At 34.4% G+C, this 19,579-nt stretch overlaps 1 protein-coding gene across 4 annotated transcripts in view; it reads left to right on the forward strand.

The window, feature by feature from the left end:
- C1H3orf38 (chromosome 1 C3orf38 homolog) overlaps positions 1-19,579 on the forward strand; it is a 36,918-nt gene that overhangs the window by 993 nt on the left and 16,346 nt on the right. For 2 of the 4 annotated variants that reach the window (XR_013443361.1, XR_013443366.1), the window contains exons 2-3: positions 1,872-2,110; positions 3,605-4,537. Coding sequence is in view for 2 of the 4 variants with exons in the window: in XM_078060487.1 (XP_077916613.1) it covers positions 1,872-2,110; positions 3,605-4,285 (920 nt within the window). In the remaining 2 variants the exon portion in view is untranslated. Of the gene's footprint in view, positions 1-1,871; positions 2,111-3,604; positions 12,425-19,579 lie in introns of those variants that run through there. The other 2 variants (XM_078060487.1, XM_078060560.1) reach the window with 2 other exon arrangements.

Raw genomic sequence — 19,579 nt, forward strand, 5'->3', positions numbered from 1 at the left:
ACTTTAAAATGTGAAAACTCCAGACTTCTATGTTAGTATGACTTAAATAACTACAAAAGCATAATCTGTATTTCTCTGGTTTTAAATTGGATTTACGTTTTTGCCATTTAAGAAAATCATTCATTTGAAACTTCAAACTTAATGTTTCCTCAAACATTAAAAGAAGAAATTCCTAAGAATTTAGAATGCAAATAGTTTTAGACTTAATATAGTTCTTAAGCATTTATCTATTTCACATGCTAATCACCACCTAACAGTCCTTGTGAGTGTGAGTTTAAAATTGTAATAGATAAAAATGTTGGATTTAATTGATGGTGGGTCTAAAAGCAAATAAAAAGAAACTTCCCAGTACAGAAATGTTAAATGATTTGGAGAGATAATTTCTCAGAGAGGAAGAAAATAATAAGCATATGAAAAGATCATCTCTTTGTTTGTTTGTTTATTATGAAAAGATAATCTCTTTAAAAAGCAATGAAATGAAAACCAAAACACAGTGTTTTCCTGTCTGCCATATTGGCAAAAAACTAAACGTGGTGATCATGCAAAGCAGCTCTTTGACAATTGGAGGAGTGTAAATTAGAACTTTGGAAAACAAGTTTGACATCATCTCTAAGTGGAATTATTTGCTTACTTCTGGGCTCATATTCTGGACCTGAGCTTCTCAAGCTTGAATGTGCCTGTGAATCAATCCCTCAGGACTCTTGTGAAAAATGCAGATTCTGATTCAGTAGTTTTGGAGTGAGCAGAAATTCAGCATTTCTTCAGCTCCCAGATGATCCTCATGCTGCTTGCCCCTCTATGCACTGGGAGACATTTATGAAAATGTTCAAAGTGATGGTGTTTGTAATTGGACACACCCAGTAAAAATCTATGAACAGAAGGATAGATAACCTTGTGATGTAGTCATATAATTTACTGTGGTACAGTTAAATGAATTAACAGTCAAAAAATTAGCTAGAGCTACATATATCCACAGATTAATGTCAGAAACGACATTAAGTGAAAAGCTGAATATGAAAGACTATGTGTGTGTGTGTGCGTATGTATATATATGGATTGGATTTATAGTGTGTTCCAAAAATACCAAACTGTACTGTTTAGGAGTTCATAGTTATGCTGTACAACTATAAAGAAAAGCAAGGTATTGATAAACAACATTTAGGATAGCAGCTACCTCTAAGGTGGGTGAGTAGAGAGAGGGAATAGTATTAAGTAGGGAGGGGTAAAATGAGGGCCTCAAAGATACTAGTAATATCTTATGTCTTATGTTGTGTATACATGGGAGTTCATTTTTTTGCTATTCTGTATTCTTTATACATGTAAAAAAATAATCTTTGATCTGTTTAATATAACATTTTTTTAAATTAAAAAAAGAATACAGGTCTTAGTTCTGCCACTTCTTAGAAGCATGATTGTTGGTACCTCATATATCCTCAACTTTCATTGTCTATAGAGTAAGGAGTTTAAAAGTCCTTGCACATCTAAAATAACCGTAATTTTACCTATGTTAGGCATTATAAATGAATTTAGGTCCATTGGCCTTCTTAGAAAAAAATTTTTTTCTCTGGCTCAGATTTTTTTCTTAAAACATGTCATTCTTTAAAAAAAATGCAAAACTTTTACTATCTTATGAGAAGTGAAAGGAAGAGGTAAGTAAGTTTAGGTAGGGAAGTTTAAAGCATAAAGAAAAAATTTTTTAAACCCAAAATCTGACAACCCACTTTGTGGTTTTTTAAAAATTACCATCTCATGAAAAAGGAGTAATGCCATGACAAGAATTTATAAATATCATTTGATAGGGTTTCTGCTGACCCTGGACAGATTTATAAGTGACTTGTGATTTTCTACTAATCTTTATAATTTCCTTCTAGATGCCATTCGTGCAATATTATTGTACAGTCAAAGTGTAGAAGAACTTTTGAAGCGTAAGAAAGTCCACCGAGAAGTCATATTTAAGTACTTGGCAACACAGGGGGTTATTATACCTCCAGCTACTGAAAAGCACAATCTTATTCAGCATGCAAAGGATTACTGGAAAAAGCAGTTACATCTGAAATTGAAGGAAACACCTGAGCCAGTTAAGACAGAGGACATTAGACTATTTCAACAGGTAAAATAGATCTTATATTTATACCCTAAATCATAGTTCTGTCTAAACTCTTTAGATAATCCTAGATCTGTGGAAACAGGGCTAATATTTTGGCTTTTATAATTTAGCTTCACATCATATCCTTTGCATTCTAAAGGAAGACCAGTAAAGCAGACCAGTAAAGGTATTAAATTGTAAAAATTCTATGAGAAACTTAAGTAATTTTTACATTTGATTTTTTTTTTTTTTTAAGCTAGGAAAAATCCTCTTGTAATAATTTCCTCCAGCTGACATTGTCTGTTCCTATTTCTTTGTATCCACTGGACATTTTAGATACTGTGTGAATATTTAAATATTGACTGTATGAACTCTAGGTAATTTGCAAATTTTATTTTTTTTATTTTATTTATTTTATTTTTTTTAAACACAGCACAGAAAGACAACCCCTTTTTCAGATCAAATATATAGCTTAATAAACGTCCATAAAGCAAAAACATTTGTAATGACCACGCTGGTCAGGAAATAGAAATTTGCCACCCACTCCAGAAGCCCCTTCCATGAATTTGCAAATTTTAAACTACATACATTGAATTTGTGAGGTTTTACAGTAAGAGGCATTTGCTTTCACATTAGGAAAGGATCTTCTAAGAGCTTTCTTAATATGCTAAAGAGAATGTTGACTCTGAAATCATACAGATGTGACTTCAAATAGGTCCTGCCCTGTGCTAGGCGTGAACTTGAGCAAGTAACTTGACTTTCCTGAGCCCTGTTTACTTTATCTATAAAGCAGGCATAATAATGATAGTATCTGTGTAATTAGGCTTGTGAAGATAGAAGGAAATAGTCCATAAGTCCCAAGCACAGAGCCAGACATACTCAATCATGGGTGCTCTGTCAATAAAAGATTCTTACCATCAAAATGAGGTACTGTGCTCTGGAATATTCTCATCTATTCACATAGATGAATAAAATCAAGCTTGTCAGGTATATTTTTGCAATAACATTACCCTTTGTAAAAAAGAGAAATAACAGTATAAAAATAATCCCAATCATAAAAAGTAATGTATTTCAATCGTATTAGAACTCTGTTTAAAGATAGTAAAAAATTCTTATTTATTACCAACTTTATTTTAGTGTAGTTTATATGCAACGAAGTGTATCCATTTAAAGCATACAGTTTGAAGGTTTTGACAGACATCGTGAAACCACTGACACAATCAAGAGAAAATACTTATGTAAATCATTGTTGACTGTTCATGCTGATACTTTGAGAGGCCTTGTTAAACCTTAATTTCTTAGCTGAATTTTCAGATGTTTAAGGTGGGAAATTCTAAAATGATTTTCCGCTTTTTGGAAAAACAGTTTGTGCGTGATGGGTTCAGTGAGTTCACTTGTAGTTTATTTAGCTTCTGCTATACTCAGCATATGAAAACTTAGCTCTAAAACAGACTAGGTAGAAAAAAAGATAAGAGAACTGACCTTGGTTATATTTTATATTTTATTTATCTTAATCAGCAGGAAAAAGAAGATAAAAAAGCTGAAAAGGTTGATTTTCGTCGATTAGGAGAAGAATTTTGTCACTGGTTCTTTGAACTTCTTAATTCTCAGAATCCTTTTCTGGGACCACCTCAAGATGAATGGGGGCCACAGCACTTCTGGCACGATGTCAAGCTTAGGTTTTATTACAACACCTCTGAACAAAATGTGATAGACTACTATGGAGCAGAAATTGTGAGCCTTCGTCTGCTGTCCCTAGTGAAAGAAGAGTATCTTTTTCTCAGTCCCAACCTAGATTCCCGTGGACTGAAATGTGCTTCTTCTCCGCATGGTCTGGTTATGGTTGGAGTTGCTGGGACTGTCCACCGAGGGAATACTTGTTTGGGCATTTTTGAACAAATTTTTGGACTCATACGCTGCCCTTTTGTGGAAAATACGTGGAAAATCAAGTTTATCAACCTGAGAATTATTGGAGAGGGTTCTCTTGCTCCTGGAACATTAATGAAACCAGCTATTACATTTGAACCTTGTGATCTAGATGCCTTTTATAACACTGTTACTTTATGCAGTACCAACGAAGTACAACTTAATGTAGGGCAGGCATTGGATAGTGGAACTGGAGACCAAGCTTTATGCAGTGGAGATGAAGCATTGTTGAACAAAAGAGAACTGAGTTTACCCAGCCCTCTAAAGCACTGAACATGTTTGTCAGTCTAAAAAACCTTCTATACAGAAACTCTTCCAGATATCACATCAGTAATGTCTAAGTGATTTCAGATGCGAGGATTGACATATTTTAGTTGAAATATCTTTCTTGACGACAGACTAACATATTATGTGAATACTTGCCTCTTTCTACCTGAGTTGCAGCAAATGTTCTGAGAGCTAATGCAGTTCATCAAATAAATCCCACTTTAGATGGTATAACTAATGGTGTGCCTTAGAAACCAGGTAATATTTTCATTTTACTTAGTGAATATTCTGCTAATATCTGTACTTTTCATGTTGGAAGGGTTTAATGTAAACTCAGAGTTACCATTTTAGAAAACTTAATGACATTCTCATGCAAAAAGTCCAATAATTTAGCGGGTGGGGAAAATTTACCTTGCCTTTTTAAAATGAGGAACATTTTTCGAAGTTATCTATCGTAGTCCAAGCTAAATATCTTAAAATCTGCAACATTTTCTGAACTCGTGGGCAATGATAAGTGCTATTCTCAAAACAGACCTTATTCTTATCTAAGCCTTCAGCTAAGTTTTATAGAACATTTATTGTAATACCATATAAAGGAAACATACTGTTGAAATTTTTTTAAAGGTGTGCCCAGTTCTAACTTAAATGAATTACTATTTTCCTCTTGATTGATCTTGGAAGAGGTGACCAAAAAAAAACCCCAAAACACACACACAAATTTATAATGTCATATCTATATACAAATATAGATATACTCCCACATCATAAATTAAAATTATTAGGATTTCTCACCTCTAAATTGTTCTACTAGGTTTGAATTACAAAGTTAAGTTTCCAGATTAATTACATAGTTGCTTTAGGGTTTAAATTCTTCACTTGGCAACTACTTGCTGATCTTTGATTTAGTTAGTAATTTTAATTTACAAAAATGCCCTATGGAAAAAATTCAGCTGGGAATTGTTGTGATGATGTGTTGTACATGTTAATTTTTTACCTTTAACTCTTCTCGTGATCATCTAGGGTAACAAGAATTTTGGAAGCAGGAGTAAAAACCTCATCTTTTTTGTATTTTAATGCCATGCCTTTTATGAGGAGTACAAATTGATACATCCTAAAATAAGAACTTAATAAAGGAGGGAAATTCCTACTGTCTGCTATAAGAATAGTATATTGTTTAGATTTAAAGCAAGTTATCATTTTTTCTTTTAAGTATAGAGAGTATCATTATAACATGTACTCAATAAATATCCTGAGTAAAGGATAAAATTAAAAACTATTCCCATCTGTTTCCTTTGTGCTATTGATGATGAGTACTGCAGAAATATTACTACAGATGCTCAGGGTGGGCAGAAATTGCCTCTGGCTACCTTCAGTATTGGCTTTTTGAATTTGTGTAACGCTCAAGTAAGGCTGCAATCTTTGCATGTTCTTTTAATCAGCGTTAGAAATTTGAAATCTTCCTGATAGACTCTCTCGAGAATTGAAACTATGTTTTATTTACTGTGAATCCCTATAGCTGGGCCACACAGTAAGACCTAATGTTTAACTAAATGGGTTAAGGTATGAGCAAAAGAAGTTTACATACTGTATAAAAGACTTTTCTGCATCTAGATTTTGTCTTTGGTTCTTACTAGTGATGGTTTTTTTTTTGATTATTTCATTTGTTTGAATTTCATACATGGATACACAGAAACTTTTAGGCTCCAAGCTAACAAATTTAACCTTCTTTTAAAATTTACTAAATTTAAAAAGCCCAAGGGTCAGAATGGGATAAACTGGAAGGCTCTAATCACTTTAGGGGAAGTGTATATTTTTCTGTTCAGAGAAAGAAGACCTGGAGGAATTGAAATTTATTCATGAAGTTTAAAGCTTGGTCAGGTCTTTGAGAAGGTCCAGAAGCACACTGCAGATTAACTCTTCTTTTGCTACCATCCCTTTGTTTTGTATATGTTAGGGAATGGCAGAGACCCCAGCTTTAGGTCTCTTTTGCTTCATTTCACCCTCAACTGGTATTTTAAAGTTGTTGGAGTCAAGTAGTAAAGAATACAGCACTACACATAATTCATAGTGATTGAATGAATGGTCAAACCAGGGGGGCAACTGGGCTTTATTTACTGTAGACTGATTTGTGATAGCCTAATAAAAGAGCATACATGAAGTATCTGTTCTCATTAAAATAAAAATACCTTAAAGTAATAGTTACATTGGGATGTTTTATTAGTATCTAGAATGCCAAAAACAAATTTCATGAGTCTTACTAAAATACCAAATAATAGAAAAAAAGCCATCTCTGTTTTATAAAATCAGCTTGCAAATGGCCAACACAGGAAAACTTCGTTCCTGTGTTTTCTTAAGCTAAAGGAAGCTAGTTACCCAGTGCCTGTAAGAAATTGTAATAGCACCAGAAAAAAAGGTTTAAAGAATAGTGGCTTAATTTAAAAAATCAGCAATTTTGTGTTTTAACAAAATGGCTATTATGGCTAACTAGATGATAAACATGAACAAAAACCATACTCTAATGTTTTTATTAGTATCCATATTCACAAATTTAGATGCTTTTTCTTCATGGTTCTTAATTTGGGCTGTGGGGAGTGGTCATGGATTTTTTGAAAAATGAGAGCTGTGTTCTCTCCCCAGAAAAGAATGTGTTTGCATATAGTATTACAATTTTTGCATTATTTCAGTGAGCTTATGGACTTCCCTAAAGCACGTCTGTGACTCCTATAAGGATCCTTATACTTCATGTTAAAATCCTGCCATAATAGTTATATTTCCTCCAAACTACTCTTCGATATTAAAATTATTTTTAGAAAATTTTGTGCCCTTGCTGGAGTCCCTAAGCTAGAGGACTAAATCTTCCTTATGAATGAAAGGATAGGAAATCTGTTCGTTTATGACAGTTGTTAATTTGTCGATTTTGTTTTTCAAAAGACATCAGATACTAAGACAAAACCTGAAGTACTGTTACGTGAAACAAAAATATTCCAAATTCATTTTATTTTGGCAAGATAAATTTAATGAACAATAACATGCGTTAGAGAAAGTGTGAGGGAAAAGTCTGAAAAGAAAAAGTATTCAAAAAAATTCTCAGGGTGCCTGGGTGGCTCAGTTGGTTACGCTTCTGCCTTCTCCTAGGTCATGATCCCAGGACCCTGGAAATGAGCCCGTTGGTCTGCCTGCTCAGCAGGGAGCCTGTTTTCTCCCTCCCCCTCTGCCCCTGCGGCACCCCCCTTGCTCTCTCAAGTAAAATCTTTAAAAAAAAACTCTAGATCTTTACAAAAACTTTATCCTGAGATGTTTATTTAGTAATGATTGTATACTGCTAATTTTTTTGAAGGATTTAAACATAGGATCATTTCCTCTGAAGGGCGTGTATATGTGATCTCACACCATTCCCTCTCACTCCCCTCGCTCCCACCCTATTTATAACGTTTGTATATCCTCAAGTTTGAATGCAGATAGCACACCTGCAAGTGCTGGGAAATAAGACTTTCTGCATCTGGGTTCTCTTCAAGTTTATTTGGCATATATTTATGCAGCGTCTACAATTTAAGTCACTGAATCAAGCACAAGATAAAATAATACATCAATAGGTTATTTACCTAAATTTCCTATGTTAAGTTTCAGTTTCCTAGTTTAGATGTCTTATGGTGAGAACTGCTTTAGGCCCTTTTTTTTTAGGTATGGTTATATCTTTTTGTATGGGTCAGGAAAAAAGAACACTTAATTGAAATTTTAAATAGCTCTGTGGCCCTGGCTGTGCCATATTGATCGTATCAATGCAGAATATAAGATATTTTGACAGACCACTTCATTTAGAGTTAGAAGGAAAATATTTCAGAACTGTATTAGAGTGCACTAAATCTTTTTAGCTTTATTTTTTTCTAGTTTGAACCTTTTCCAGTAGTCCTTCAGTAAAACAATATTAAAATGGAGTATTATTTACTGTGAGATAGAATGTACTTCAATGTATTAAACCATAAACTCCAGAAATGTGTTAGACATGAAGTGTTAATAGAATCACTGGCCTAGAATTTGGTACCTCCTAATTTCTATTCCTAGTACTGCCCAGTATTGCCCTTCATAGTGAGTCATTGACTGAGGGTTCTTTGGCTAGCAGTTTTCATCTTCAGTTTTTAGACACCCTAAATTTCAAGTATGAAATTAGTTACATTTGAATTAATGAATAAAGAATTGAAAGAATCCCCTGCTGCACAGTGCCAACTGTGTTATTTATCTGATGTTTTCTGAACAAAAATTAAAATTAGTTAACTACTTAGGAAAGCCTTTTTTCTTGAAGTATTTAGTTTCACAAGTTTGTGTTAATCTTTTCCATCTCTTAAAATACTGATGGTTAGTATTCTGTTTAATTCTCAAATTGTTACATGTAAGTTACTACTGCCTCCCTAAGTAGATGGTAAATTACTTGACCTGGTGATTCTTTTCTAAAAGAATTTTTTTTTAATTGTAGTATAATTAACATACAGTGTTACATTAGTTTCAGATATACAATATAGTGATTCGACAGTTCTATACATTACTCAGTGCTCATCCCAATAAGTGTACTCTTAATCCCCTTCACCTATTTCTCCCATCCAGTTTTTGATGAATCCTTTTGACTGTCTTCAGTATGAGGTCATTTGCTGGCTCTGATTTCCAAAGTAAAGATGCCTTTAATCTCTATTGTTTCTCTAAATACAGAGTAGGAGTGTTAGTGCATGCTGTATCCTCTTGTAATTATACTTAAGTTGCTTGGTGATTTAAAACCACTTGAAAAGATATAGAATGGTCATGTATGATATAAAAAGGAATATAGGTAATTGGGATATATAAAAATATATGTAAAAATTTACATGAAATTTCTTGAACTCAGTGTCTCATCACAATCTCGAGTCCTCTTCCTTTCCTGTTGTACTTTCAGCCTCAGAAACAGTGAGTTTCACACATTTAATTTCTTTCCATGTCTAAATGCAACATATCTCCAGTATTGCTTTCTATTTCAGCTGCTACTATAATTAGAATTTCTTTACCTAAACATTGACTCAATAATTTATTTCTTTGCTTTAATATTTTTTACATATTTGTAACATTAAAATTTCCTTAAAGTACAGCTTTCATCATATCTTCCATGCTCAGAACTTTCAGTGGTGTATTCCATTACCTCCAAAATAAAGTCCAGGTTTTATAATCTGGTTTTCATCACCATCTAGGTTTGATTTCACTCGTTTTCATGCATTGTTTGGTCCAGCCAGCATCTACTATTAAGTAGTCTTAGTATTTATCGTGTGCTTACTTAGCCCTCTGCCTTTATTGGCAAGTATAGACAGTCGCTGACTTAACAGTGGTTCAATTTAGGATTTTTCAACTTTACAAAGGCATGAAATTGAAATGCATTCAGTAGAAACCATACTTGTTGTTGTTTTAAGTAATCCCTACACCCCACGTAGGGCTTGAACTCACGACCCCAACATCAGGAGTCATACGCTCCGACTGAGCCAGCCAGGCGTCCCAGTAGAAACGGTACTTTGAATTTTGGTCTTCTCGGTGCTGGTCAGCAGCAGGTTGCCCCATGTCCCAGTCAGCCATGTAGTCACAAGGGTAAACAACCTGTATACTTAAAATCATTTGGTATCCATATGTTCATTCTGTTTTTCACTTTCATTACAGTATTCAGTAAGTTACATGAAATATTTGACACCTTATTTATTATAAAATAGGTTTTGTATTAGATGATTTTGCCCTACTGTAGGCTAATATAAGTGTTCTGAACACATTTAAGGTAGACTAGGCAAAGATAAGGTATTCAATAGGTCCTAACCTATTAAATGCATTTTCAACCTAATGATATTTTCAACTTCTGTTGGGTTTATTGGGATGTAGCCCCATGTAAGTCAATGTGGGTCTGTGTACAAAATAGTGAAATTTAATTTTTTGTTGTTGCAGTCTGATAATATAGAATTAAAAGGGCTATGATTGAAATGGTTTAAAAACTGGAAATTTCTTTAAGTCAAGCATTTTTTCTCTTGAGGTGTTTTGTGTATATTATCTGTCTAAAATTTTCCTAGCTTTTTGCATGGCTGCTTAATCTTTATCTTTTAGGATTTGTCTTAAATGTTTTCCCTCTGTAAGTGGATCCCGTTTTTAATATTTATCAGAGCTCCTGTTTATTTCAGCCCTAGCACTTTAAATATTAATTTACTAACTTGTTAATCTCCCCCACTAGATTTTAAACTGAGACCAGAGACTATAGCTGTTTGGCTTTCATTTTTTTCCATTGCTTTGCACAGAGACTAGGTATTCAAGTTGATATTTATTAAAGATATAAATAAGGGAACACATGATACTTTTTCAGAGCCTTTTATATTCCTAGCCCTTTGCCTGTCTGCTAAAGACAACGCTTAGTGTATGTATTAGGTGCTCATAAATATTTGCTTAATGAATAAAGCCAAAGTTATCTTCCTGAATATTAATATATGAGCTCTAATACAATCAACAATAATCTGCTAGATAGAATTATTGAAGTTTTATTATGCTTTTATAAAAGATGAAGAAACTGAGGCCCCAAAAGTTAAGTAATGTGCTGAAGTTCACAAAATTTTGTTATGGGGATTTTTTTCCTGTTTTTATTTTGCGTGCGGGGGGAGGGGGGCGGTGCGTGGGTGGAGGGATGATTTAATATTTCAACTACAAAGCCTGTTTTTTTCTTGCACTTCATTTCTAATCTGACTACTGCTACTACCTTATAGTGAAAGAATTTAAACTCTAATTCTCATTTTCTTCACATGTAAAAATAAACAATTTGATGATTTCTAAACTGCTATTTTGAAGTTACATGGTTTTGTGAGTGTACGCTTTCTTAGCAACTCAAGAATATTTTAAAGGAATTTGTAGTTCATTGAAGTTGAAGAAGTTATTTTGCTTCCTTATAAATTATGCTCATTGAAAAACACTTTTTATTCTTTGTTTTTTTTAACAAATACACATTTATAAATATGTGTGTAGTGTGTGTATTTCTATTTACAGAGGGAAAAACAAGAGGATAAAATATTACACATTTCTAGAAAAAAGTATGAAGCCTTCAAAATAGTTTCCTATTTTCTATTTTTTTTTTTTTAAAGCTTTTATTTATTTATTTGACAGAGACACAGTGAGAGAGGGAACACAAGCAGGGGGAGTGGGAGAGGGAGAAGCAGGCTTCCCACCAAGCAGGGAGCCAGATGCGGGGCTCGATCCCAGGACCCTGGGATCATGACCTGAGCCTAAGGCAGATGCTTAACGACTAAGCCACCCAGGCGCCCCTGTTTCCCATTTTCTAATCACTAGAAATTCTGAAGTTGTTTGAACTACTGTTGTGTAAAACTTTTTTGCTTTGTTACATTTGTTCAAAATATATTTTCATGTTTTAGTTGAAAAGTGCAATTGGTTGACAGAAGGCTAAATTATAGACTGCCAAAAACCTGTAGTAAAAATTTAGATGTTAATAAAATAATCAAGTACTAGATAGATGATTCCTTCAAAGAGACTGAGTAATAGGAGTTGACATATATTTAAGAGTGACATTGGAGACAAGTGGCGGATTTGGGATAGGATTTTTCTGTAGGAAGCATGACCCTGGGTGGGTGTACTCATAAGGTCATTAAAAGTTATTCTAGGAAGTTTAATGGAAAATACTTGTTTAGCAAAGACAGGAGGTTTTGCTGTTCTGACTGTACTGATTGGAGTAGATTAGCTTTGCGATAGAACGAGCTTAGAGTACAGAAACAAGATAGCAATAGAAAAGTCAAGCGTGTCAGGGGCTTTAATGCTGGAACTAGTAGTAGAACAATCATAAAATTCAACTCATAGGAACTAAGATAATTGCAGAATAAGCCATAATTTTAATTCTAAATCAACCTTAAGCTAGAGCAAGAGTTTAGGACTGAGAAAAAAGTTGATTTTAAATAATGTATTAGTGTTTTCCCTTAAACAGTCTTCTCTTAATTTGGTAAACCACTTACAAAGCACTTACTATGTACCAGGTACCCTAATGGAAGACACTTGGTACTTAAAATATTTGTTCTAGTTTCTTAATGCTTTTCTCATTTTAACTTGCATCAAATAACATTTACTGTGTAATAAAAGTTTATTAGAAAGTGCTTCCCTCTGCTCTCTCATTGATGCCCTACTTGCTGCTTTAACCATTGTCTTTTTTTGGTCCTTATTCTGAATTGTAGGTAAAGCCCTAACCTTTGGATTAGAACAATACCCCAAAAGGATGGTGATCCTTGGTAACTAGTTTGGCAGTTTCACAGGGGAAAAAAAATGCACTGAAACTTTTTTTTCCATTTCACATATATTTTGGAAAATTTTATGCACATAATTCACATATTTAGCAAGTTTTATAGGTAAATTAAAATCTCATTTAGTTTTTTTTTAAATATTTTATTTATTTATTTGATAGAGACACAGCGAGAGAGGGAACACAAGCAGGGGGAGTGGGAGAGGGAGAAGCAGGCTTCCCGCTGAGCAGGGAGCCAGATGCGGGGCTCAATCCCAGGACCCTGGGATCATAACCTGAGCCGAAGGCAGATGCTTAACGACTGAGCCACCCAGGCGCCTCAAATCTCATTTAGTTTTTAATAGTATTATGTTCTTAGTATACAATCATTAGATGCATATGTAATAACAGACTATGTTCGTCAGTTTATCACAGGCAACATGAAGTCAATAGTGTATTTTTACTAATGTACTTACCTGTGAATTTTAATGCTTGTTAAATTTGCATTTTATGGTTGGTACTCTTTTATCTCCGATTCACAAAATGACTCATTGAAAAGTGATGAAAATAGTAACAAATACCGTAATGTCATAATGTGAATGCAGAATCAGAATCTATGTGTTATGCAAGAGATTCTGTGAGTATGATGTTTTTAAAATTTCAGCTGAACTATACAAGAAAGGACAATTATGAATATGAAATGTGGCCTGCAGTCCATTCACCACTGGTTAATAGTACATGGCCAGTCAAATATTTGCATCACCATCAAAAGTCTCACGTCATTTATTTTGAGGCGCATTGGTTTCTCTGGTAAATGAATTTGGGTAATTTTATTTTTCCTGAACAGGTATAAAATAACATCCCAGTTTAAAATTTGTCATTCAAGATGAAGAGTTCAGAATTACAGAAGTATCATTCAGAGTTGCATTTCTTAAAATGAAAGCAAGTTTTTGTCCCAGACACCTGGCACACACAGCCCACTCAGTGCTTGTGGCAGAAAGCCAGCTCACTTTAGATTGTCACCAGAGTTCCTCCGTTAGTAGAGTCCTGCCTTAGGTCTGTTACTTGGACACTAAGCCATATTTTAACATCTCTTGTCTTAATGATTATATCCATTTTTCCACTTATTTTCTGCATTGTGTCATTGGACATAATCCTTGGAAATAATGCTCGCCAGCCTCTGACAACCGTAGAACTGTCGTTACCTGTGGGTCTGAACTTGGAGTCTCGGTTCAAATATCAAACAAATCTAACAGGAAGTAATAATTTTAAAAAAGGCGTTGTTGCTGAGTAGCTGGTAAAAACAGTCTCATATTAATAATATAATCAGAGATTATAAAACGAGCAATTGGAAAAATTCTGTCAAAAAGAAAATCTCATAATTCAGGGACAGCATGGAAGAGCAACTTCCCATCATGTGTTTAGAGGATATCGTATTTTGCAGACAGAACCACTAATGTGCAGTGTCTGAATCATTTGGCATATATGTGTGTTACATATAAGAGTGAGAAGTCCTTAGCAACTTCTTGTTCTATTCATCCCTGAAAATTCATCAGTATGGAAAACAAGATTACACTGGGCAATAAGCTTTGGTGAGAACTAGACAGGATGTATTACAATCTTTAATGATGGAATGTACACTAGCTATTTGGGCAGCAATGAAGGTGTTAGGTGAATAAAAGGGTTGTAAAAAAGCCAATCAACTTTCTTAAGAGAGCAGTTAGTTATCAACAGTAAACCATCAATATGCTGATTCAGTGTTGAAGGGAGTAGAAAATACAAATTTTAATGCTTCAGTCTATACTGTTTTTATAATACTGTATGAAAAACTGAGCAGGAAGTTGCAAAACTTTTTTCTTCTGATACTTCCTGTGTGGAGGAAAGGTGTTCACATGAGGTTTTGAGATAAGAACAGAAATTAAAAACATTTCTTTGAGATATTGTTAATGTCAGGAAAGGGCATTTCTTTGATTTTAGGTGCCTTCCTTAAGTGGCATATCAACCAGTCTACCCACTGTCTTGAAAAGACATCCCTCCAGATTCATAATGTGAATTATAATGGCAAGGAGTTCACATTATGTTAAGATTACACAACTTGTGTGAATGGCTCAGTTCTGAAGAGCTTCATCCCCACTCCCACCACAATCTTATATTCCTGGCTTACTGCAGAAACATGTTTGGGTACATATTTAAAACCATGTCCAAATACTGCAACATAACATGAAAGAACACTTTCCTGAGCTGAACGCAAAGGACAGATGAGAAACCCCTTTAACACCATCTACAGGTAGATTGTTCTTTTGGTGGCTCTAGGTGAGAAGATTATTGTGATAGTATATGACTAAAAAAGAATTTTATATGTGGATCAGTAAGAAAAACAAGTTTTTTAAATCACATACCTATTCTTAGAATACTAGAATAGTGATAAGCTTCCTCTCTATATGACCATAGGAATGTAGAACAGAATTGTGGGAAAAAATAAAACGGCTAGAATATATATCATTATTACAGAGTGTACAAATGTAGTGTACACATTGTACACTAAAAGTTTGTGCTGATCTGACTTTACTGTTTTTTTGTTTTTAAGCAATAATCACCTTTTCACTCAAACAATTTAACTGATATCATCCCCTTGATTTTAATTTTTAGCAGCCATTCAATGCCCTTATTTTCTGTCCTTTCCTAATCCTGGTATTCTGGCAATTTGTTAGAGATCATTCCACTATCTCCTTTTACTCTCCACCCAAATAAGGCTTAGTTGGAAACATTTTCAGTACTGGAGTGAAAAAACTTGAAACTATTTTCTTTTGTTCACGTTCTATAAATTACATTTTCAAGAAGACATGTCATTTATCAGTAGACAGTCTGTCAGAAGCATGTAGAGCACGAACATGTTTTTGCACAATATATTGGAGGGAGGCGAGATTTTCATCAAATGATTTTTATATTCTTTGTTATTTCTGGCCAAAATAAAGCCTTTGTTCATTATCATAATTATTAAATGGGTAAATATGTCTTATTTCTATACTTAAATTCAGTTGGCTTGCTGTGATGTCTTTATTTTATAGGTTAGTCTTTGTAAAGCTGGAACTTCCGAAGTTCTTGGATTTGCGCATAAGGGAAAGTCCCAAGAGTTGTACACAAGTGCCTTTAAAATACTTCTGGTCCCAATTGCTTAACTTTACATAGTGATGTTTTTAACTTTTACCTATAATAAATGTAGCATGCCAATAAACAAATTCTCAAGATACATAAAATATAGTGAGTACTATAAATATATACCACTCTTTTTTTTAATTATCACTTTTGAATAAGAACTAGCTAATTTCTTCAAGACTAAGTGAACTTGAATTATAAAAATTTTAGAGGCTGCATAGAACTACGTGGATGAATGAACAGGTACCTTTTTTTGGGTACATTTCATTTTCTAAGGTAAATTTGTTTTAATAGATAAATTTTTTTTATTCACAAAATGTATTTTCCAAGGATTTTAACAAAATGTTTTTTACAAGTTGTTCCATTTTAGAATACCTACTTTAAATTATTGAATGTTAATTCCATTTAAACATGTTTATTGGGTTACATTTTGCTAGAAACAAATTTGTGAAGGCCCAGATAGCGTGAGATAATATTGGCCAAACTACCTTGCCCTTCATCATCCTTTCTTTCCCCATCACATTTTTTCTTTTAAAATTAAGGAATCAAAGAGACTTTATCCTTCTTTTATTTAGATCTCAAATGCTGCTGCTAATTTTTTAGATGGAAAGAAGCTTGCAATAGCATCTTAAGGTGTAACATGGAATTTTAGTGACATCTTGTGGCTAAGGCTTTTCTTCGAGTCTGTCATAGAATCGGCTTTGTACTAGCGGACTTCCAGCTGGAAAACATGTACTTCTGAACATACCTGAAGACTCAGAAAAACTTAAGCTGGCTTGAAGACTTTTAAGGCAATCTATTTCCTTATCCTCAATCTCCTGCCCTCTCTCCACTAACTTGAGTGTGGCTCTGGGTCTGAGCAGTAGACCACTTCCCTTTTTTCAAATTTTTTTTTTTTTTTTTTTTTACAGTTACCATTCTTTCACTTCACAAGAGTAAAATCTATTTCTCAGCCCTCCTGAACCTCATTATGTTGCACTGCCCTATGGTATCAAAACCTCTGGGTACTAAACACAGAGAATTTTGAATTATTCACATAAGGAATAGGTGTAGGAAAAGGGAATCACCACAATGATTTATCAACAAAAGTTTTGTAAGTCAGATGGTGCAAAAGTTGAAAGAAAAGACCCAGCTGGAGGCACTGTGGAATTCAGGATCTGCTGGACAGTTTTCAGTTTGCTCGGAGGTAGCTGAGTAATCAAAAATGTCAAATCTCAGATTCCTTGTGGACCATAAGATCTTTATGACCAAGAATCTGAAAAACTTTGTTAATGCTCTCTAGCATTTGTTTGATATCATTACTTGTCACCTTTGAGCCTGAAAAAGAGTTCTGGATTGATTCAATGGCAACAACAAACTTGCTATTTAAATTTGATCAACAGCCCTACATCACCAAGGTCTTTGTTTCAAACCTGTGGCCACTCTGTATGCATGTTGTTTACACTTTGTACAAGTAAATATGCTAGAGACTTCAAAAAGTTTTGCAAGTCAGGTGGCTGTTAAACTTTCTCTAAAATTATTTGGTTTCAACAAAATTAAAAGGAAAACCAAATTAAGTTTTTATGTGGTCATTTAGTAAGAATAAGTGTTGGCAATAAATCACTATCTGATTTTTTTCCCTTTTGATATAAAATTTACATACACTAAAATGTGCAAATCTTACTTAGGAATATGTTCAAAATATTGGCTGATACTATAATTTCATTCCTCTCTATTTGTTAATATATTCATGATTTCTCATGCTTATATGCTGAAAAAAAAAAATAGAATTGAGGATGAACTCTGACTTATACAAGCAGTAAACCCCTCTCATTAAATTGTGGGTCTCCAGTAAAATGTGTGAGTTAGTTGTGTTGTTTTGATCAATTTTATAATACTAAAAATTATGGTAATTCAACCCAGAAGAAATGTTAGCACTTAAAACATTGTAGGGAAATTTAAAAACAATTATGATCATATTTTTGTCGCATAGAAGTGTTTACAGTGATCAGTCAGTCTTTTAAGCACAAAATGTATCACATTGGGGTAAAATTCTGTGAGGCAACTGGAATAAAGTACAAATCAGAGAAGTACAAGTAAAATTTCTAACTATAAACAGGAGCTTGTTTGTAAATATTTAATTAGATATCTGTGGGTATAGAATTCAGTGAAGTTGCTCACATTTTAAAGAGTTATTTAATGCTTTTATTTTAAAAAATGGAGATTACTTGTGTGTCTGTTTATTTAAATTCAATTAGCCAACATATAATACATCATTAGTTTCAGATGTAGAGTTCAGTAATTCATCAGTTATATATAACATCCAGTGCTCATTACATCATGTGCCCTCCCTTAGTGCCCATCACCCAGTTACCCCATGCCCCCACCCGAGATTACTTCTTTTCAACTATTTAATAACATAATGAAATATTTCAGATGTGTTGACTCAACATTTGTGAAGGCATATGGTTTGTAAACATTCTTTTATGGAATATGTAAGCAAAACTAGTTTGAAAAGCAGGACTTTATATCATTTAACTTGGCCTTCAGTTCCATGAACCACATAAATGGGAGGAAAATCACTTTTACTTGCGCTTTAGATAAGTGATAATATTTTTTAAAATTATTCCATTGGTTATAGGCTGCACCACTGATTCAATTACTTTTTGGTGCTAAAAATTCGCATCATATTCAATGGATATATAGAGGTAAAGAAAACAAAGCCAATGTCAGAAATGTTAAAATAAAGAGTATGTGGGGTGGGGGGAATGAGGAAGTGTTTTAAGATTGAAGAAATAAGCTACATACATACAGCGGGTTGTTCTACATTGTTCTTCTTATGTGGCGAGGTTTAATGTGATGCGCCTAACATTCATCAGTATTATTATCGTCAGTGACCACAGACAACGAATGCTGAGTGTCTGTTACTGCATGACATTGTGCTGGGCACTGACATTACACAGAAGTATGGACTATGACCAATTTTTTTTTTTTTAAGGTAAACAAGAAAGTTTAATAATGAGAAGACAGCACAGTTGGTACTATCAGTGTGGAAGCATTCACAGATCCCAGAACAGCCTGAGCTATAAACGAAGAGCAGGACTTAGGTCCGTGCAAAACAGAGAGCTGATCTTGCTCTCCAGGGCTGAGTTGAGTAGTTATGACAGAGACCATATGGGCTGTGAAGGGGTTCAGAACAAGCCACCCCAAAATGTCCCACTTTAGCATGTATACATTGAGCTGAAGTGAACCAAGGCCCAAAAGACTCAGGAAGAGATTTTTACCTCCCCCTTCAGTGCCTGAAAGAACTTGGAAGTGATGTAGGCATGCCAGGTCAGAGGACCAAGAAGGGGTCCTTGGCTCTGTGCAGGATAGAAATCAAATGCAAGCCAGCAGGAATGAGAGCAGAGTTTGTTTAAGGTATAGAGAGCGTCTGGGAGCCTCAGAAAGGAAAGGAGAGTCTTGTCCTTGCCTGCGGTCTGGAGTTTTTATTGGGGATGGTGGGCTGGTGTATGTGTCCTCTCGGGTATCCAGGAACCAGTCAGAACGAGGACACATGTCCAGGTGTCTTCCGTAAGTCACTTATTCCTTGGAGCCAGGGGTCTTGGCGTCGAGATGTCTAGCACCACTAGTTTGGAATACCCACAGGAAGGCCTCGACAGGTCATTCTCACCCAGTCCTTCCTTCGATGTTATCTAGTGTGCTGTGCTGGAAGACTCTAAAGAAATCATTAACTCCTTGACTTACACCAGTAAGACATACTACAAGGCATGTGTAAGGTGGGGATGCAGGTCCTAGCAAGAACAGAAGCAGGAAAAGGAAAAAAAGCAGGTTTGTATGGAGTCCTTCAGTTTCCCTACCTCAGAAGCCCTGGTCCAGGAAGAGAACTGTCACCAGAGATAACTATA

This window comes from Halichoerus grypus, chromosome 1, assembly GCF_964656455.1.
Source record: "Halichoerus grypus chromosome 1, mHalGry1.hap1.1, whole genome shotgun sequence".
NCBI lineage: Eukaryota > Metazoa > Chordata > Mammalia > Carnivora > Phocidae > Halichoerus > Halichoerus grypus.